Source organism: Apiospora kogelbergensis (assembly GCF_038363985.1).
Source record: "Apiospora kogelbergensis strain CBS 113332 chromosome Unknown utg000002l_segment0_segment0, whole genome shotgun sequence".
Taxonomy (NCBI): Eukaryota; Fungi; Ascomycota; class Sordariomycetes; order Amphisphaeriales; family Apiosporaceae; genus Apiospora; species Apiospora kogelbergensis.
The window spans coordinates 3,118,307-3,136,129 of record NW_027117419.1 but is presented as its reverse complement, the minus strand read 5'-3'; the positions used below and the strand labels follow the sequence as shown (position 1 = coordinate 3,136,129).

The 17,823-nt window shown below is 53.8% G+C and overlaps 6 protein-coding genes across 6 annotated transcripts; 4 read left to right on the top strand and 2 right to left on the bottom strand.

Moving 5' to 3' along the window:
• Positions 1-401: 401 nt before the first annotated feature.
• On the top strand, positions 402-1,787 carry PG998_003912 (uncharacterized protein; the record flags this gene model as incomplete). The annotated part of the gene is made up of 3 exons (XM_066870730.1): positions 402-750; positions 788-1,153; positions 1,288-1,787. 3 exons carry the CDS (start codon positions 402-404, stop codon positions 1,785-1,787), a joined length of 1,215 nt encoding a protein of 404 aa, XP_066734480.1.
• Positions 1,788-2,239: 452 nt separating this feature from the next.
• PG998_003911 (uncharacterized protein) lies at positions 2,240-2,789 on the top strand (the record flags this gene model as incomplete). The annotated part of the gene is made up of 2 exons (XM_066870729.1): positions 2,240-2,315; positions 2,458-2,789. 2 exons carry the CDS (start codon positions 2,240-2,242, stop codon positions 2,787-2,789), a joined length of 408 nt encoding a protein of 135 aa, XP_066734479.1.
• Positions 2,790-4,308: 1,519 nt separating this feature from the next.
• PG998_003910 (major facilitator superfamily transporter) lies at positions 4,309-6,617 on the bottom strand (the record flags this gene model as incomplete). Its single annotated transcript, XM_066870728.1, has 7 exons — positions 4,309-4,567; positions 4,633-4,696; positions 4,773-5,065; positions 5,219-5,587; positions 5,675-5,881; positions 5,934-6,293; positions 6,448-6,617. The coding sequence occupies 7 exons, from the start codon at positions 6,615-6,617 to the stop codon at positions 4,309-4,311; spliced, it is 1,722 nt and encodes a 573-aa protein (XP_066734478.1).
• A 4,088-nt stretch (positions 6,618-10,705) lies between these two features.
• On the top strand, positions 10,706-12,502 carry PG998_003909 (uncharacterized protein; the record flags this gene model as incomplete). The annotated part of the gene is made up of 3 exons (XM_066870727.1): positions 10,706-11,546; positions 11,606-12,234; positions 12,299-12,502. 3 exons carry the CDS (start codon positions 10,706-10,708, stop codon positions 12,500-12,502), a joined length of 1,674 nt encoding a protein of 557 aa, XP_066734477.1.
• Positions 12,503-13,757: 1,255 nt separating this feature from the next.
• PG998_003908 (glucose-6-phosphate isomerase) lies at positions 13,758-15,470 on the top strand (the record flags this gene model as incomplete). Its single annotated transcript, XM_066870726.1, has 2 exons — positions 13,758-14,257; positions 14,312-15,470. The coding sequence occupies 2 exons, from the start codon at positions 13,758-13,760 to the stop codon at positions 15,468-15,470; spliced, it is 1,659 nt and encodes a 552-aa protein (XP_066734476.1).
• A 495-nt stretch (positions 15,471-15,965) lies between these two features.
• Positions 15,966-17,678, bottom strand: PG998_003907 (uncharacterized protein; the record flags this gene model as incomplete). The annotated part of the gene is made up of 5 exons (XM_066870725.1): positions 15,966-16,632; positions 16,711-16,831; positions 16,889-16,922; positions 16,978-17,099; positions 17,264-17,678. Coding segments are annotated over 5 exons (1,359 nt in total), but the record flags the coding sequence as incomplete, so codon positions are not given.
• Positions 17,679-17,823: the final 145 nt, after the last annotated feature.

Below are 17,823 nucleotides of genomic sequence, written 5' to 3'. Positions count from 1 at the left end.
CCTCCTCTTGCTTTTGGCTCTGTGACCTTCTAATGATTGACGAAGCGTACCATATCTCGACCCCAGGTACTGTCGAAGATTAATCCAAAGAAGCGACGACCATTGGCAACATTGCATCCATCGACCGCCCCATTACCCAAAACGGCACTGCCCTGCCACCTCCCTAAGAATCGAGAGAGAGCGCCTCGTTTCATAAGGAAGGTTCCACCATTGGCGCCCTGCCGCTTTTCCGCGTCGGCAGCACTCCGTCATTGCTACACGCAACAATCCACGCCGCCGAAGCACGGTTTTGCGATACACCCGAGAAAAGAATAGGGAGAGTGAGGCTTGCTTTGTTCTCTCTCCCTCTATTGTCGGACGCATTAGGGGTGGACGAATCTCGAAATTCGATAGTATATACGATGACCGTTGCTACTCGACTGCTGCAGCAGCAGCTTTCCGCCTTGATGTCTCGACGCAACATCTTACTCCCCGCCTGCGCCATACTACTCCTTATCGCCGTCTGGAGCTGGCGTCTCCAGCCGACGTCCTTCGAATGGACAGGAACTAGCGGCAAGGGCCACGGCCCAACCTCAGGCGTCTTACTGCCGCCCGCTCCGAACAAGGTAGACCTGTCCGATCCCGAAGCCCCTTTCGTCGGCTGGCCGTTGCAGCGCGTCTGCGAAGAGGCGAACTACGTCGAGGGTCTGACCTACATCTGCGACAACAACTCGGGCGGCATTGGCAACATTCGCAACTACATCCAGACATGTGAGGTATGCCATCGAAGCTGGCGCAACCTCGTTAGTTATGCCTAAGATTCGCCAACGCTCCGCAGAAGACTTGGAGAACCTCTTTACCAACTACCTTCCTCTCTCCTATATGTTCGACGAGGATCATTTCAAGAACGCGTGGACGACCTACTGCCCACAGATCACGCTCTACGGCAATGTGACCGACATTCCAAACTACCCCAGAGGCCCCGACGGCCAACCCACCATCCAAGAAATTGCGCCGAAGGACTTTGGTAACCGTGGAGGCTGCGACTGGAAGGATCAGAACCGACACACGGATCGCTTCGGCGATACCTTCCGAGGATGGCTTAAGAACGAGACCTACGGCACGCCGCCTTCAAAGGAGACACCCCGTCTCATTCGCTTCAAATGGGGGTGCTGTGGGACTGGCCCGTCTACAAGGATGGCCCCGAGTTCGCTGCGACCTTTGGCCATATCCTCAAGTTCAATAAACAATTGCTGCGTTTGGGCAAGGAGGTGTTGAAGAACATGCACGGCTTCGCGAAGAGTCAAGGCGCTGCTTCGGGCGAGTTTTTGGGTGCCCATCTGCGCACCGAATCAGACTCGATGAGCTTCTGGCCCGTATACGACACGCAAGCTCCAGCGTACCTCGAAAAAGCAATCCAGCGGGGTTACAAAGCGGCTTATCTGGCGACAGGCAATGCCACGGAGGCGCAGAAGTTTGCCAACGATGCTGCGGCAAAGGCGAATCTGCGCGTCGTCACCAAGCGCGAGCTATTGAAGGACAAGGACCTCGAGGAGCTCGATTCGCTCACATGGGATCAGCAAGGTCTGGTCGATTTTATTGCTCTGCTGGGAAGCACCTACTTTGTCGGGCCCATGCCTAGTAGTTTCTCGGTCTACATGACGCTCAAGCGACATCTCAAGACGGGTGGCATATACTACCGACCCTACAAGGCGGGCACCGAAGGGGATGGGTTCAGTTACATGGTGGGAAACTTCAACCAGTATTGGGAGGACTGGCTGTTCATGTTCGATGGCATGTGGCCGTAAACGAAGTAGAATTGAACACACCCCGTATGGTCTTCACACTGTACCAAAAGCATACAATACCCGGCGTTTTTTGTGGGATAGGTTACAAAGCAATTACAGCATTGTTCGAAGTAGAATATCTGTTCTTTTTATTTCCATTGCTTTTCTTTATCTAACTGGCTGTCGTGATACTGGAGTCGACTGGGCTTTTTGTTTTGTATGTTGGACGGTTATGCAAGTTGGTGGATTTATGCATGTAACAGACCCATCGCGGGGTTGGCACTTACGTACGTGCTACTTCAAGCTCTGAATCTGGGAAGTCCTTCCTCCCACGACAATCGTGTTCGCGACACTTGTTTAGACAAGATACTCTTCATCCTCGACTCTTCCTGGCTTCGCCCGTATTTCCTGGCAATATGTCGCTTCTAACTATCGGGAGCCTTCGGCGGATGCAAGCCACGCAACTGGCCGACATGCTGCTCGCAGCTCAAGCAGCGGGTTTGGACAGCGAAACGTCCAAGGTCGCGATTGTGGATGTTCGAGACGACGGTATGGATCTCACAGCTACTGCACATGTTTGCCGCCCCCTTTAACACACTCTCCCTTCGTTATATCTGTTTCCTTGCCATATCTTCTCTACAACTCCGCATTCTCCCGGTGGTAAGCTAACGTACGCGCAACATTGATACAGACTACATAGGTGGCCACATCCAAGGCTCCATCAACTTCCCCTCGCGCGCCTTCGAAGCCATGATGCCGACACTCCTGCGCAAGCTCGAGGGCAAAGAGACGGTCGTGTTCCACTGCGCTCTGTCGCAGCAGCGGGGACCCTCCGCGGCGTTGCGATACCTGCGCGAGAAGGAGGCAGTGGCCGCGGATCCCAACCTGAAGAAGTCGGACAGCGAACCACAACAACAGACGGTCTACATCTTGGACCGCGGCTTCGTGGGTTGGCAGGAGAAATACGGCCCCGATGAGCGGCTGACCGAGGCGTATCGCAAGGAAATCTGGGAGGACTACTGAGGAGATAAAAGTGGCACAAACGAGTACGAGGGCGAGAATGACGAGGCCAATGAGGGCACTGTATGAATGGGGTTATGAGACCCCTAATCCTCATATATCATCTCCCGCCCCTACCATGGATCACAGCTCGACTGCCCTACTCTCGAGAACAGCGAACCGGTTAGAGTGGAGACTATCTGGCTTCCAGGCTATGATGTCGCGCCAGCGCCAGCGCCCCGTTGAACCCCGGGAGAGAGTATATGTGGTATTCAGTTAATACTCGCATGGCTCCGAAGTGGTTTTTTGGGAGAGCGAGTGAAAGGGGGCCGCCTCCGCATATCGCCAGGGGACTTTTAGGTTCGCAGAGAACCACTATCCACCAACCTGGGAGACATATCTCCGAATAAGGGTACTGCAAGCCATGGAGATCATTGGTATACCAAACTTAATGATCGCCAGCGCTCGGAGATGTCTGATTTTCTATTTAGCGTAGCAAAATCAAACGATCAAGTAGTGATATCTCAAAAGTCCGAAAATAAGTGTTGCACAAAATCTGCCCCCCCCCCCCCAAGAAGTTTTTGTCTATATACTGTGAAGTCATCCAGTATAGTGACAACACGCTGGATTGGACCTGTTCCAAGGAAGAAAACAGAAAACCAGAAGATACAGGATGCAGAACGCACTTCAGAGCCACTTATCAGCTACGTTGCTTGGTGCACTATCGTCACTCTTGGCATCATTACCATCACTGCCAGCAGCCCGAAAAGAAGGAATTCCCCAGTTACCACCCCCCAATGTGGTTTCTCCTAACCATCATGTTAGCGGAAGTAACGCCGTTAATGAGCAGGATGGAAAGGGGAGAAGGAGGACGGCGGTGGTGATAGTGAAACCTATATTTACAATACTCTTGCATTGCCACGGCGACCGCTTCCACCATCACCAGAAGAACAGCACTTATACCGACCGCGAAAGCAACGCTACAGGACGAGACTGGGCCAGCTCAAGACCAGGGAACGAGATGTGTTGCTCCGCAGGCTCGAGAGCCGACAGCGGGCGACAGCGGCAGCGGCTGGCACCGTCAGTATGCGCCAAGTCGGACATCGGATCTGCAGGGAGGACTACGGGGACGTCATTCAAATCTGTTGGGAGGTTGAAGACACCAACCAAATCAGATCAGCTTGAGATCCCCACAGTCTAAGTTGTGTGTGCTCGCGCTGTCGTGTATAATTCTTTTGTGTACGACAGAGGGATCTCGGTACTACCTATCAGGTTTGGATGGTCACCATATAAACGGCATTTGGGAAAGCTGGGGGCGTTCGATGGCTTTCATCTTTATTGTTGCGGGTATACTTTACAAGACTTCAAGCAAGGGTATCTTAAGAAATACCTTCAGTCAACCGATGGATTGTCAAGTCAATTAGGTCCAGAATATATTATATATGGGTATACTTGGGAATGAAACCAAGTCAACCCAATGGTTAATCACTCATTACAAAGTAGTCCAGAAACAATTCTCACACAAATACATACTCTCGTATCATCATGCCTTGACATCGACGATGGTTCTCAGCCTCTTTTCCCAGAGAAGAACTGCGGCACAGAGCCAAGTTGCGGCGCTGAAGTAGAGCATCGCGCGCATCTGGGTGTTGTACCCTTCGGCGAATACCTCCCGCACCGCGTCGCGGGTGGCGTCCGGAAGGCTGCTGACGAACGACAGGGACTGGGAGACTTGCTGCATCTCAGATGAGGTGAGGAGCGACGGCAGTCGTGAAGCCAGGTGATTGTTCAAAATAGTGGCACTGTATAGAACATTATTAAACTGCCGTGCCATAGGAAGGGAAAAGCAGTATAACGGGAAACATACCTAATAGCGAGACCTATGGTCCCACCGAGCACACGAACCTGGGTAATGGCGCCCATGGTAACAGCTACAGCAAATAACCCAGGTGTCAGCTATACGTACATGCCAAGGACGGATGGGTGTGCGGCCTCGGGGTATTTCACCTAAATCCTCACGGTCCACGACCAGAGGCGCGTATATGAGCAGCGAGACGAGGCCCATGCCGAAGCCGAAGCCCATGAGGACCTCGTACCCATAGATGGTTGTACTGCTGCCACGGAAGGGGACGGAGCTGCAGAGCCCGATGCCCAGCATCTGCAAGGATGTGGCGAACATGGTGAGATAGAAGGGCGGGACCTTGAGCTTGGTCGCCAGTTGACCCGCGAGGGCGGTGGCCACGGGCGAGGAAAGGAGTAAGGGCAGGAGCCGCACGCCAGCGTCGAAGGGGAGACGCCGTCTACGGCTTGGATGCGCTGGGGAGGTTGATCAGGACGGTCATGAAGGGCGGGCCGGTCAGAAAGCCAACTCTGGGTAGCACGAGAAGGTGTTAGCGACAGCTATTTCATGCTCCTCATCGCACCATACACTAGCACATGGGGCAGGCACGTACAGCATCAGACCAGCAAAAACGCGGCGCTTCATCAACCGTAGCGGGAAAATGGGCTCCTGGACACGGCGCGGCCGGCCCACGATGCGCTCCCAGAAGATGAAAGCGACGAGCAGCAGGGCGCCAATGACGAGAGTGCTGAGGATGGGCGCGCTCGCCCAGGGGTACCGCGACCCGGCCTCCTCGAAGCCGAAGACAATGAGCACGGTGGCGGCGAGGAGCAGGGCGGCGCCCAATACGTCGAGGCGCGCGAGCGAGGTGCGCGAGAACTTGGCTCGTAGGCTCACGTGCGCCTCTGGATTGCCCTGGTTGGGAAAGTGCGTCGGCATGAGGAAGGCGATCATGGCGGTGGCAACGGCGGCGATTGGGGCACTGGGTAGGGGATAGCCAGTTGTGAGCCATTGGTAAACATAGGACTGACAAGTTTTTCAAAAGGAGGCAGGAGAATGGGCAGCCTACTTTAGTAGAAACACCCATCGCCACGATCCGTGGTCGTTGATCAAGCCGCCGAGGATGGGACCCAGGACCGAGCTGACGACCGTCACCATGGCCACACCGGCTAGCAGATGGCCCCATTTCTCTGGGGGCACCAGCTCGGGCTGGATGACGGTGACCATGGCGTAGATGCCCGAGGCGCCTACACCCTGGAATGCGCGAAAGACGATGCTGTGTTCCACGAGGCGTCAGCTATTGTACCCAGATTCCCTGTGTGGCGGACGGAACAGAACAGCAAGCAGCGAGGACATACAGCTGGGTCATGTCGGAGATGGAACCGCACACAATCGAGAAAATGGCGAAGATGGCCACGGCGACCAGAATGAGGAGCTTTCTGCCCAGAATGTCGCTGAACTTTGCGTATATTATCAAAAAACCTGGTAGGAAAAGGGGGAATGGGTTAACCACAAGGACACATGCCTTATGGGATGACGAGGATGATAACTTGCCGGTATAAGTGATGAGGTAGGAAGTGACAACCCAATCTCGCTGTTCAAAGCCGCCCAGAGCGTTCGTGATGGAGACGAGCGAGGTACTAACAATAGTCGTTTCGAGGAACGACAGTAGTAGGGCTAAACATAGTCTTCGAGCCGGAGAGGAGTCAGTTCCCGTTACATATTCCGTACAGCAGCATTTCATGAACACTCGTAGACCAATGGTGAACAAGTAGGAAAGGCGGCTATTCAGTATATGGAGAATGGCGAGCTTCGAACAAGAGCAAAATAAGTCAACCGTACGCAGTAATTAACGTATAGAGCCTCCAGCCTTGGATGTAGGTCCTCTGGACCTGGGGCGTCGAAGCCGTCTCTGGGTTGCCACCGCCTCCGTCGCGGGTATCACCTCCGGCATCTAGTTCTAGGGGCATCAAGACCGGAGGGCCACCACTCCAGAGCGGGTGGCATTTCATTTTCGGGGGCTGCCGACGTTGACGTGTTCCTTCTCTCGGGCGACATTGAATTGCGACTTTCCTCGGGTGGTCATGTGCTGGCGTTGGGGAACGAAGTCAGCGCTTTGAGAAATCGTATTTATTGACAGTGGTCAATTTCAACGGCTGTCAGCAGGAACGGATCTCGTTTTAAAAGTGCACAAAGCCAACATGTCCTTTTGGCCATTGTTCGGTATTATCAAAACCCTTGCTCAAGCCGAAGAAGCGATACAACGACACAGCGATACGGCGATACGGCGATACGGCCGAGAAGCTCGCTAATGCACGCTTGACATTTGATAGGTATAGTCACTTAGACGGTTCATCCCAAACACTTTGAAAGATATATTACGCAGCCACGATGTGCCTCTCGAGTAGTCCAAGACCCCCGGAAACTCGGGACTCAAGTCACGAGAGCAGATGCGACACGACGTCGGGCGCTATGAACTGCTCCGGCACGCTCCCGCCAATTTACACACGTACATATATTCTTCCAAAGCCTGCTGCATCCCACGTGGGCCTGCCGTTAACGGCCTTTGCGGACTAGATCACCAGGGAAAAACCCGGGTGCTGCGTCAGGAACACAGGTTGCGAAGGGGACCAGCCAGCACGCTAGGTTCTAGTTGCCGTTCGAGAAATCGAGTGCGCTGAGTTCGATGCAATGGCAATCTACCCTGGTGCCCGGCCGGATTATAAGATGAAATTCACAGGAGCGCTGGATAGTGCGCTCGCAGGGGAGCTGATCGACCAACTACGCGGATTTAGCAGCTTCAGCCAATGGAGCCTAGGGTAAGGAACACAGCAAAGCTGAAGGTAGCCAGTAGCTGCTCCGAGATACCAAAGTAAGAAGACGGCACCAAAAAAGAAAACAAGGATGCCCACTGTCAGCCCAGCAGCCATATCGAGATGTCGAGCAAGTGTGCGCATTAGACACGCGATCATGACCGATTCCATATATTTGCCAGTGCCCACATTTTCCTGCATGCATCACTGATCTACTTGTATGCGATGGAAGTCGTTCATGCTTCCATCACGGGACCCGTCCTGGGTTATATACTTAGTCCTCAGTTATTTTCGGACGGCTGTCGTCATAAGATAACCGCATGCTATTCGCCAGACATGAGAAATTGCCATGTTTGGGCGGGTATCTATTTCTTTCTTTCTTGCTTCCAAAACCAAGGGTTTGAGTTGATCGAGGTCGCAGCAGAAAGGGGATGCTGGTTAACCTAGTTGGTGCTTGATCTCCTTCTGGGATCATTCCTTCTGGAACGTCTGCATGAGACGCGACAGCCCTCCGTCGTCCCCCGCTGCCCGCCAGGCAGCGTGACAGGCCACATCCGGCTGCTACTACAACATGAAATACTGGATGTAACTGAACTAATTTTGGAGCCCCCGGCAGAGGGACCAGTTACATCTTGTTCAAGCTATACCTTACCTCTGCCTGCATTCCTATGCGCACAGAAGATCAATTGATCTCCAGTTCGACACATAAATATTGCTATCTTTGTTGTTTTGCCACAATCACATGCAGTCCCTGGAACAATCGTGTTGCACACTCTAGGAACGCGGTTTCGTAGGCTCGAGACGGGCTTCCGTGACATGACTTGAAAGAGACGGAAGGAGAAAAAAGGTTTCCCGTCTAATAATAAACACCACGGCAGGATTGCAAGGAGCTGGATCGAACCGGGATGCAATGCGTATGTAGCACAAGAAAGGCTGCATTCCCACCATGCATGGTCGATGTTGTTGTGGGGGCCTAGCCCTCGGCGATGCGACTGGACTGCGGGGCTGGCCGGGATCCCCGTTCTTCGCTTGGGATGCCTCCTGAGTTCTGAGTCCTGAGTGCATGTCTGTATGGAGGACTCCTGGATGAGCTCCTGATGGACGGTCCTCGTCCAGTAACCTGTGAGGCGTGGAATGCAACCTACGGCTATGTGGACTCGGGACCTCTTCATCTGCTAGGATCTAGATCGGTTTTGGATGGCCGGCTTTGTACGCATTCGCAGGAAGCGAAACACGTAAACCCTTTGGCTGAAGTCCCGACTGCTACATACGTCCAAAGAAGGCGAGGCTGATAGGAGAAATTCGCCTCTTCCTTGAGGCATAATGTCCATGTGTATCATCCATCTGGATCAACAAAACCTTGCGCCACGTGGAACGTCGCTCTCCTAAAGGTACGTAGGCAGTAGGCAGTAGGCAGTAGGTAGTTGATGCGTGCGAAATTTCACTGAACCCCCTGGTACATATACAGACGATAGTATATACGGCAAGCTTCGGTCAGGGAGTCAAAACAGAGAAAACAACAACAGGGGCATATGCGGCTACTGACTTATAGATGCTATACGCGATGCATACGGACAACATGCACGGCACATGGGAGTACACAAGACTTGACAGTCGGTATGGAGCTCCACTATCGACTCTTCCAAAGAGGCCAGGGACTGCCAGCCAGTCGGCCAGTGAGAAGCTGAGAACCAACATCGGACAGACCAGACAGACAAGAGTGGGAGAGGGAGATATGGAGACACGGGAGGGCACAAGTGTGTGTGAGAAGTGAGAGACAGCGCAGGGAAAAAGAGGGGGTCCCTGGAGAGGGGGAGTTCTGGGTTCGAGGGGGCTTGGGGGCACTTTGGGGGGTTTGGTTCTCAGGTTTCTAGCACAGGAGTCTATCGATTCAATCAGGCGGCGCCCCTCCCCTCCTCGAATCAATCAATCAAATCCAACCGCCGCCTAAAACCCAGCCGCATTCTAGCTCCCCTTATTATTAAACTTCCCTGGGTTCAAATACACCCTCGAACTCCTCTGTAAAGCCGTAGACGTGCACACGCGTACCATCCAACCACTGAGTGAATTCGCTCTCTCCTTTTTCTTGCTCTTCTTTTCGCTGTCACTCTCCGCTCGATCAGAACTCTTGTTTCCTCTCTTGCTTGTCCTGTCTAGCCATCAATATCTTGTCTGGGAGGGGATCCGACACGCGAGAGAGAAGCTTGGATACCGTACAACTTCCGTAACACGTTGGAACGGATAAGCCAGCCGACCCGACCCCGACAATTTACAGTGGGCGGGCAACGCAACCACCTCCCCCTCGTGGTAGTTGGTAGGCCAGTCAGTCGCCAGTCTTACTTCACAGCAACAGTATCCGTACCAACTGCTTCGCTTGCTGCGCTGCAACAGAACGAAACAGCTGCTCATCACTCACTTCCCCAAAGACCCAAGACACCACCCTTGGGCACGCACGCGCGCACACACACAAAAGTCGCCATTGAAAGACAAGACGAGAGACCCTTGATTCTCCTACTGCATCAGCTCCTAGGCTCAGATCCCTCCACAAGCGACATCATTGCCTCTCTCTCTTCTCTCCCTCCTTCTCCTGTCTTTGCCGATCTTCACTGCCACATTTAGCTCCTACTTTCGGACTGGACCTTTGCATCTTCTTCTCCCTCCATTCCTTCTCTTGTTCCCATACTCCATCCAAACCTCGATAGATACCATATCATACCTCTCTCTACCTCCAGTCCTTCATCAGACCGGCTGCCAACAACAACGCCCCCGGTTTACGACGAATAACCCGCCCAATTCGTCCAGCCCTCTGCAATCCACCTAGTGCATCGCCAAGATGTCGTGGAAGCTTACCAAGAGTGAGTTCTTTTTTTACCATTTGCGCGACCTATGGCTTCTCGGGGGTCATCTCCAGATGAACGAACCGGATTGCTGGTGACCGACAAGAGGGGTCTCATGCCATGGAATGGCCGTGCTGCTTGACGTGGACGAACAGCGAGAGACACCGCATGATTGACTGGATCCTTACTGACTTGCGATTTGTCTACAGAGTTGAAGGAGACCCATCTGGGTCCCTTGTCCAATACCTTTTCGAGATCCCCTTCGACATCCACCATTACAGGCAACGATGAGAAGATGGCCGCACCGCCTACGAGCTCATCTACCCCCGCCCCCTGACAATGCTATCGGTATGTGACAACCACCAAACTTGCCCGCCGAGGTCTGTTTTGTGCAAGACACGTGTGGACTGACCTGGGGCTTCCCTTACTATTATAGCTGCATCCGAAGCCATGGCACAACAGCCCGTCATTAAGACACCGAAACCCGGCATTCTGGTCGTAACCCTCCACGAAGGCCAGAGCTTCCAACTCCCCGAGCAACATCGCAACGCTTTCAGCCAAGCCGCTCACCAAGGCTCCCTGTCGTCCGGCGGCGCCCTCAGCAGCTCGGTGCGGCCAGGTTCTCGAGGCGCTCCGGGCTCCTTCATCAATGGCAGGCCTCAAACTTCGGGAGGCAACTTTGTTCCTTCTAACCACGGCAGAGTCTCCAGCAAATGGCTGCCATATGCTCTCCTGGATTTCGACAAGGTCCAGGTTTTTGTCAACTCCGTCTCGGGTAACCCTGAGAACCCTCTGTGGGCAGGCGACAACACACAATACAAGTTCGATGTGTCACGTGTGACAGAGCTTGCCGTACATCTGTATATGAGAAACCCTACGGCCCCACCATCAGCGGGTCGAAGCCAGGATATCTTCATAGGAGTTGTCCGTATCAACCCGCGGTTCGACGAGAAGCACACCTTCGTGGAGGACCCCAAGGCCAGCAAGAAGGACCGCGAGAAGGCGGCAGCCGAGTTCGCCAGCAAGGAGAAATCGCTAGGCCAGTCCGGTGTTGATTGGGTAGATGTGCAGTACGGTACGGGTAAGCTCAAGATTGGCGTTCAGTACGTCGAGAACCGCGCCGGCAAGCTCAAGATCGAGGACTTCGACCTCCTCAAGGTCGTCGGCAAGGGAAGTTTCGGCAAGGTGATGCAGGTCCGCAAGAAAGATACCAACCGAATTTACGCGCTCAAGACGATACGAAAGGCCCACATCATCTCACGTTCCGAGGTGGCACATACTTTGGCCGAACGTTCGGTGCTTGCCCAGATCAACAACCCCTTTATCGTCCCGTTGAAATTTACCTTCCAGTCCCCGAGAAGCTTTACTTCGTTTTGGCCTTCGTCAACGGCGGAGAACTGTTCCACCACTTACAAAAAGAGCAAAGATTCGACGTCAACCGGGCGAGATTCTACACGGCCGAGCTGCTTTGTGCGCTCGAATGCTTGCACGGCTTCAACGTCATTTACCGCGACTTGAAGCCGGAGAACATCCTGCTCGATTACCAGGGCCACATTGCCCTTTGCGATTTCGGGCTGTGCAAATTGGATATGAAGGATGAAGACCGCACCAACACATTCTGCGGTACGCCCGAGTACCTGGCGCCCGAACTTCTGATGGGTAACGGCTACAACAAGACGGTGGATTGGTGGACTCTGGGTGTTCTGCTCTACGAAATGCTTACGGGTCTCCCGCCTTTCTACGACGAGAACACCAATGAGATGTACCGCAAAATCCTGTCGGAGCCGCTGCACTTCCCCGGCCCGGAGGTTGTGCCGCCAGCCGCCAAGGACCTTCTCACCAAGCTGCTCAACCGTGACCCCGAACACCGATTGGGAGCCGGTGGCAGTGCCGAGATCAAGGCCCACCCCTTCTTCCACGCCATCGACTGGCGCAAGCTGTTGCAGCGCAAATACGAGCCGACCTTCAAGCCCAGAGTGGTAAGTGACATGATCCCCCGCGGCGAAGATGAAAAGACGATGACTAATAGCATGCCCTGCACAGACTGACGCGTTGGATGTAACCAACTTTGACGAAGACTTCACGACGGAGCAGCCGCAGGATTCGTTTGTGGACGGCCCGATGCTGTCGCAGACGATGCAAGACCAATTCCAAGGCTTCAGCTACAACCGACCGATTGCTGGGCTGGGCGATGGCGGCGGCAGCGTGAAAGACCCCAGTTTCGCAGGCAGCATCTCGGGTCGATAAAGCAAGCATGGTTTGTTGCATGTTAAAGTACAGGGCAGGGCGAACAAGGACTTAGATGGCTCAAGCTGGCGTATACGGCTTCTCAACTACTAGAGACAAGGCTGCCTCACTATAGGGGGGGCATCCTTTGCAATCCGTGGAGAAGGAAAAAGTCTTCTCGGACAGGCGAAATCCAAAGAATGAATACAAGCCCATATCGTGCCATTGTGATGGATCTTCAGCTTGCGGCCGGTGTCTACGGGACCTGAGAGTGGGGCGACAACTGCCCACCCACTTGGCTTTGCACGCGTTATTTGGCCCCATTATCGTGTCCGTAGTAAAACTTGGACGGCCAGCGTCATTTTGCCGGGACCCTACCGGGAACCTACCAGGACAGTACCGGGAACCCTCGACTTCGGAGGGAGTTAGCTGGGCCAGCTGTTGGGGATTGAAATCTGCATTCCTTTTCGGATATGTATGATATCCTGTAGTCATGCCATTGGATGGACGGATTGGAAGGCATGAGTGACACTAGATAACGTCACTTTCCTGCAGAGAGTGCGCGCGGGGTACCTGGGCGATGCGTGAGACAAGCAACTATACAGTAGGTGTGAGGCGAGGCGTAGTGCGAAGGCGCCTACCAATCGGTCGACCCCTCCACCCCTCCTCGCCCATCACCACTTTTGGCCGCAGAATCCGCCGACGTATTTAACAGAAGCCCGTAGCATTGCGACAATTTCTATTGCCTGATTATTCATACACCACTACTCTCCTCTTCACCCATCTTTCGGCCATACCAACCGATTCGACCCCAGAGGACTTCGGGCTTAGGAGGTAAGTGAAACACGTCGGACTCAATGCATCTTGGGTGGGGTTGTACAGAGTGACGATGAGGCAAGCTCGTGGCAAGCTCGGGACTTGGCTTTCGGAAGCGTCGCCCGTCGCCCATCGCCCATCGTAGCTCTCGACCCTGACTGCCCAGCTTGGAGCATACAAGTTAACCTAGAGAGAGCTCTGGAGGAAGCCGTCGGCCGCTTCGGAGCTTTTTCTTGGCTGATAAGGTTCCAAGCTCAAGCTCTATCCACCCTTCCCAGCTCGTCTTTTCTCTCCCCTCTACATAAAGAAAGATAATACTCTGTTTCATCCAACCCTCTCCTCTCGACTGATCCCGACACTTGCTATCTGCCAGACCTTGATCTTGACCTTGTATACTGATTCTCCATCCGCCTGCCTGGTGCAGTTCATCTACAGACGTTCATACACACCTCTCCTCAAGATGACGAAAGCAACCTCTCTGAAGACATGGCCGGAGCTGGAGGCTCACTTCCGCTCCGTCGGCCAGTCGTTGAAGATGAACGACGCCTTCAAGTCGGACCCCGAGCGCTTCGAGAAGTTCTCCAAGACCTTCACCAACACCCCCAGCAACACCGAGATCCTCTTCGACTTCAGCAAGAACCTCGTTACCCCCGAGACCATTGAGTTGCTGGTTAAGCTCGCCGAGGAGGCCGGCGTCGAGAAGAAGCGCGACGCCATGTTCGCCGGCGAGAAGATCAACTTCACCGAAGAGCGCGCCGTCTACCACACCGCCCTCCGCAACGTCGGCGGCTGGGAGATGAAGGTCGAGGGCGCTGACGTCATGAACAACAAGGGCGGCGTCAACGACGTCCTCAACCACATGAAGGAGTTCTCCGAGCAGGTCCGCAGTGGCGAGTGGAAGGGTTTCACCGGCAAGAAGCTGACCAACATCATCAACGTTGGTATCGGCGGTTCCGATCTGTAAGTTTATCGTGCTTCTCTTCTCCATTGTATAAGCAGCTGACAGTCGTATAGCGGCCCCGTCATGGTCACCGAGGCCCTGAAGCACTACGGTGCCGACGACATGACCCTTCACTTCGTCTCCAACATTGACGGTACTCACATGGCCGAGGCTCTTAAGGCGTCCGACCCCGAGACCACTCTGATCCTGGTCGCCTCCAAGACCTTCACCACGGCCGAGACGTGCACCAACGCCAACACCGCCAAGAGCTGGTTCCTCGAGAAGACTGGCGGCAAGGGCGACATCGCCAAGCACTTCGTGGCTTTGTCCACCAACGTCGAGGAGGTCACCAAGTTCGGCATTGATGCCAAGAACATGTTCGGCTTCGAGAGCTGGGTTGGCGGCCGATACTCGGTCTGGAGTGCCATCGGCCTGAGCGTTGCCCTCTACATTGGCTACGACAACTTCCACAAGTTCTTGGCTGGTGCCCACGAGATGGACAAGCACTTCCGCGAGACTCCCCTCAAGGACAACATCCCCGTCCTTGGTGCTCTCCTGAGCGTCTGGTACAGCAACTTCTACGGCGCCCAGACCCATCTGGTCGCTCCTTTCGACCAGTACCTCCACCGATTCCCTGCCTACCTCCAGCAGCTGTCCATGGAGTCTAACGGCAAGACCATCACTTCCGATGGCACGCCCGCCAAGTACTCGACCGGTGCCATCCTCTTCGGCGAGCCTTGCACCAATGCCCAGCACTCCTTCTTCCAGCTCGTCCACCAGGGCACCCGCCTGATCCCCAGCGACTTCATCCTCGCTGCTAAGAGCCACAACCCCATCACCGACAACCTTCACCAGAAGATGCTGGCCTCCAACTACTTTGCCCAGGCTGAGGCTTTGATGATTGGAAAGAGCTCCGAGGAGGTCAAGGCCGAAGGCGCCTCCGACAAGTTGGCGCCCCACAAGGTCTTCGCCGGCAACCGCCCCACGACCAGCATCCTGGTCGGCGGCCACATCGGACCTGCCGAGCTCGGTGCCCTGATTGTCTACTACGAGCACCTCACCTTCACCGAGGGTGCCATCTGGGACATCAACAGCTTCGACCAGTGGGGTGTCGAGCTGGGCAAGTCCTTGGCCAAGAAGATCCTCTCGGAGCTTGACCAGCCCGGCAACGGCCAGCACGACAACAGCACCGGCGGCCTGATTGGCGCCTTCAAGAAGTACTCTTCCCTGTGAATCAGAGATGATGATCAGGTATCGAAGGCAAGGTTATGAGAACATGCGGGCGGATAAATACCAGAAAAGGGGGAGTGTAATGGAAATGGGAAAGGAAATAAATATTATGAATGATGACGAATTGGCGTAGAGAACACAGACGCGTTTTTCATATTAGCCGAACGAACGCGACTTTGTAGGGTTTTTTGGAAAGCACAAATAGACCGCATTGCTATCTCACACTTTTTGCTATTATGTTTGCGTGATGAAATGATACACTACATAAATCACCGTTGGGCGAGTGCCAAGTATGGTAGAGTCTCGGCCTCGAGACTGTTTGTTGCACTGATAAGGGGTCACATCGCTGCGGGTTTGTCCTGTATAAATCGTTCAATGCGTATAGGAAAACAAATACTATTCATCATGCCCGTCATAAGTATACCACAGATACGCTAGCTCACTATGTTTATTTACCTAATTATCACCACGGCCGTATATGCCTAGCACATCATCGAGTCACCTCTTCAATATTTCTCCTTCTTTGACTTGTGTTTTTTTCCCTTTTTCGTCCTTCTTTCGCCTCTTCATGCCATTTTCTGAACTACTCGAGGACCCGCTACCGTTTTCATCGCCATCCCTGCCATCCCTGCCATCTCTTGACAAAGTTAATTCAGAATCAGCATCGTCGTCGCTCTCCGACGATGAGGACGGGCCAGATGATGATGATGAGTCTGAGGACACCCTACGGCTTGTGCCATGCCGCTTGGGGTGACGACGCTGCTGCTGCTGTTCCAGCCTCACCTGTCGATTCATGCTGCGATCACTGAGCTCATAGCCGGAGCTGCAGATTTGGTCTCTCTTGGAATTATTGTTCTCGTCGTTGCTGGCATGCGTGGAGAAGAGGTAGTCGTCAAACGCCATGGAAGCATTGGCAACGGTCCGGAATTGCTTCGTCGACATGACAGGTTGAACAGGCGGCTTCTCTTTGCTCGTTTCGCCACCAGCCGACACGGCAGTGGCAGTAGCAGCAGCGTCGCCGTCAGCCTTGTTGGCCTCGAACTCGGCCAGCGCCACAGCCGTCTGGAACGCGTTTCTGATCTGGCGACTGTTCCATGACAGCTCCTCCCAGTGGCGCTTGGCGTACTTCAGGATCTTGCTCTCGTGGATCTCAATGGGCTCTTGTCTATAGTCAATACGCTTCTGGTTCAGCTAGTCGAGCCGCCGTGAATTGACATTGAAAATGGCCATTGTTTCCTTGTACCCCAGCTCCGGGTAGTACAGCGTCAAGTGTAGACGAGAGCGGAACGCGTCGTCAACTGCCCCTACTCGGTTCGTAGTCAAAAATTGAATCCCCTGGTAGTACTCGAGGGTTCGCAGGAAGACTGGGTTTGGGTCAGATCACAGCAAGGACTGGGGTCGGAAGGGGCAGAGTTACGCACCAGAGACCAGTCCGTTCCGTTTCACGTCTTCCCTCTTGCATTTTCAGAGGGGTGCTGCTGTGTGTGCATATCAAGACCCATTCACTTACATTTCTCTTGCCAAGAAAGACGTCGGCCTCGTCGAGAAGCACGACACAGCCCCATTCCTGCGCTAGACTGAAGTGTGCATCGATATTCCTTTCAACCGCAGTGGGCTCGTAGCCAATGTATCCTGTAGCACACATCAATATCATGCCCAGTCATCTACATAAAAGTAGCTCGGGCCTACCGCAAGTTATGGAGAGCAATGGTCGTTTCGTAAACGCTGCCACACATTCTGAACCAAAGCTTCTGTCAGAGCAGGCAAAGGATACGGGACATGGGAGTCATGCTCACCGGCAGTTGATGTTTTGCCCACTCCTGGTCCGCCGTGCAAGAGGATGATACACCCTTTCCCTACGGAAATGCTTGAGCTATCAGTGCTGTGGGATGGCATATGCGTTGGGTGCTTAAATTTTCCGCGGACTATGTCCACTTTCGTCACGCGTCCCTTTTGAGTAGTAGTTGACCGCGATCCGGCAGTATGGGTTTCCACCACGGCCCGTACTATGTTCTTATGTCCAGGTGGCAGGATCAGATCATCCCATCCAGCTTGTTCATTGGCAGGCTGAACGAGGCTCAGATCAAGAGATACAGCATGTTCAAAGTCAGCAGAATGAAATGCTCGGTTCTTTAGTATTCTGAAACAGTTCCAGGCTCCACCCGGTATGTTGCCTGTTGCTACACCGGCACGACCTGAAGTCCCGAAAGACTGGATGAACTGTACCAGATGGGTTCGAAAAGCAGTGAACCGGGATCTTGTCGATTGTTTCCAAGATTTGGGCTATAAGCCCAACGCTGCTGAACAGAGGCGCATTGCCTTCATGCTTGCGTCTGGAGAACTTCGCACATATCTA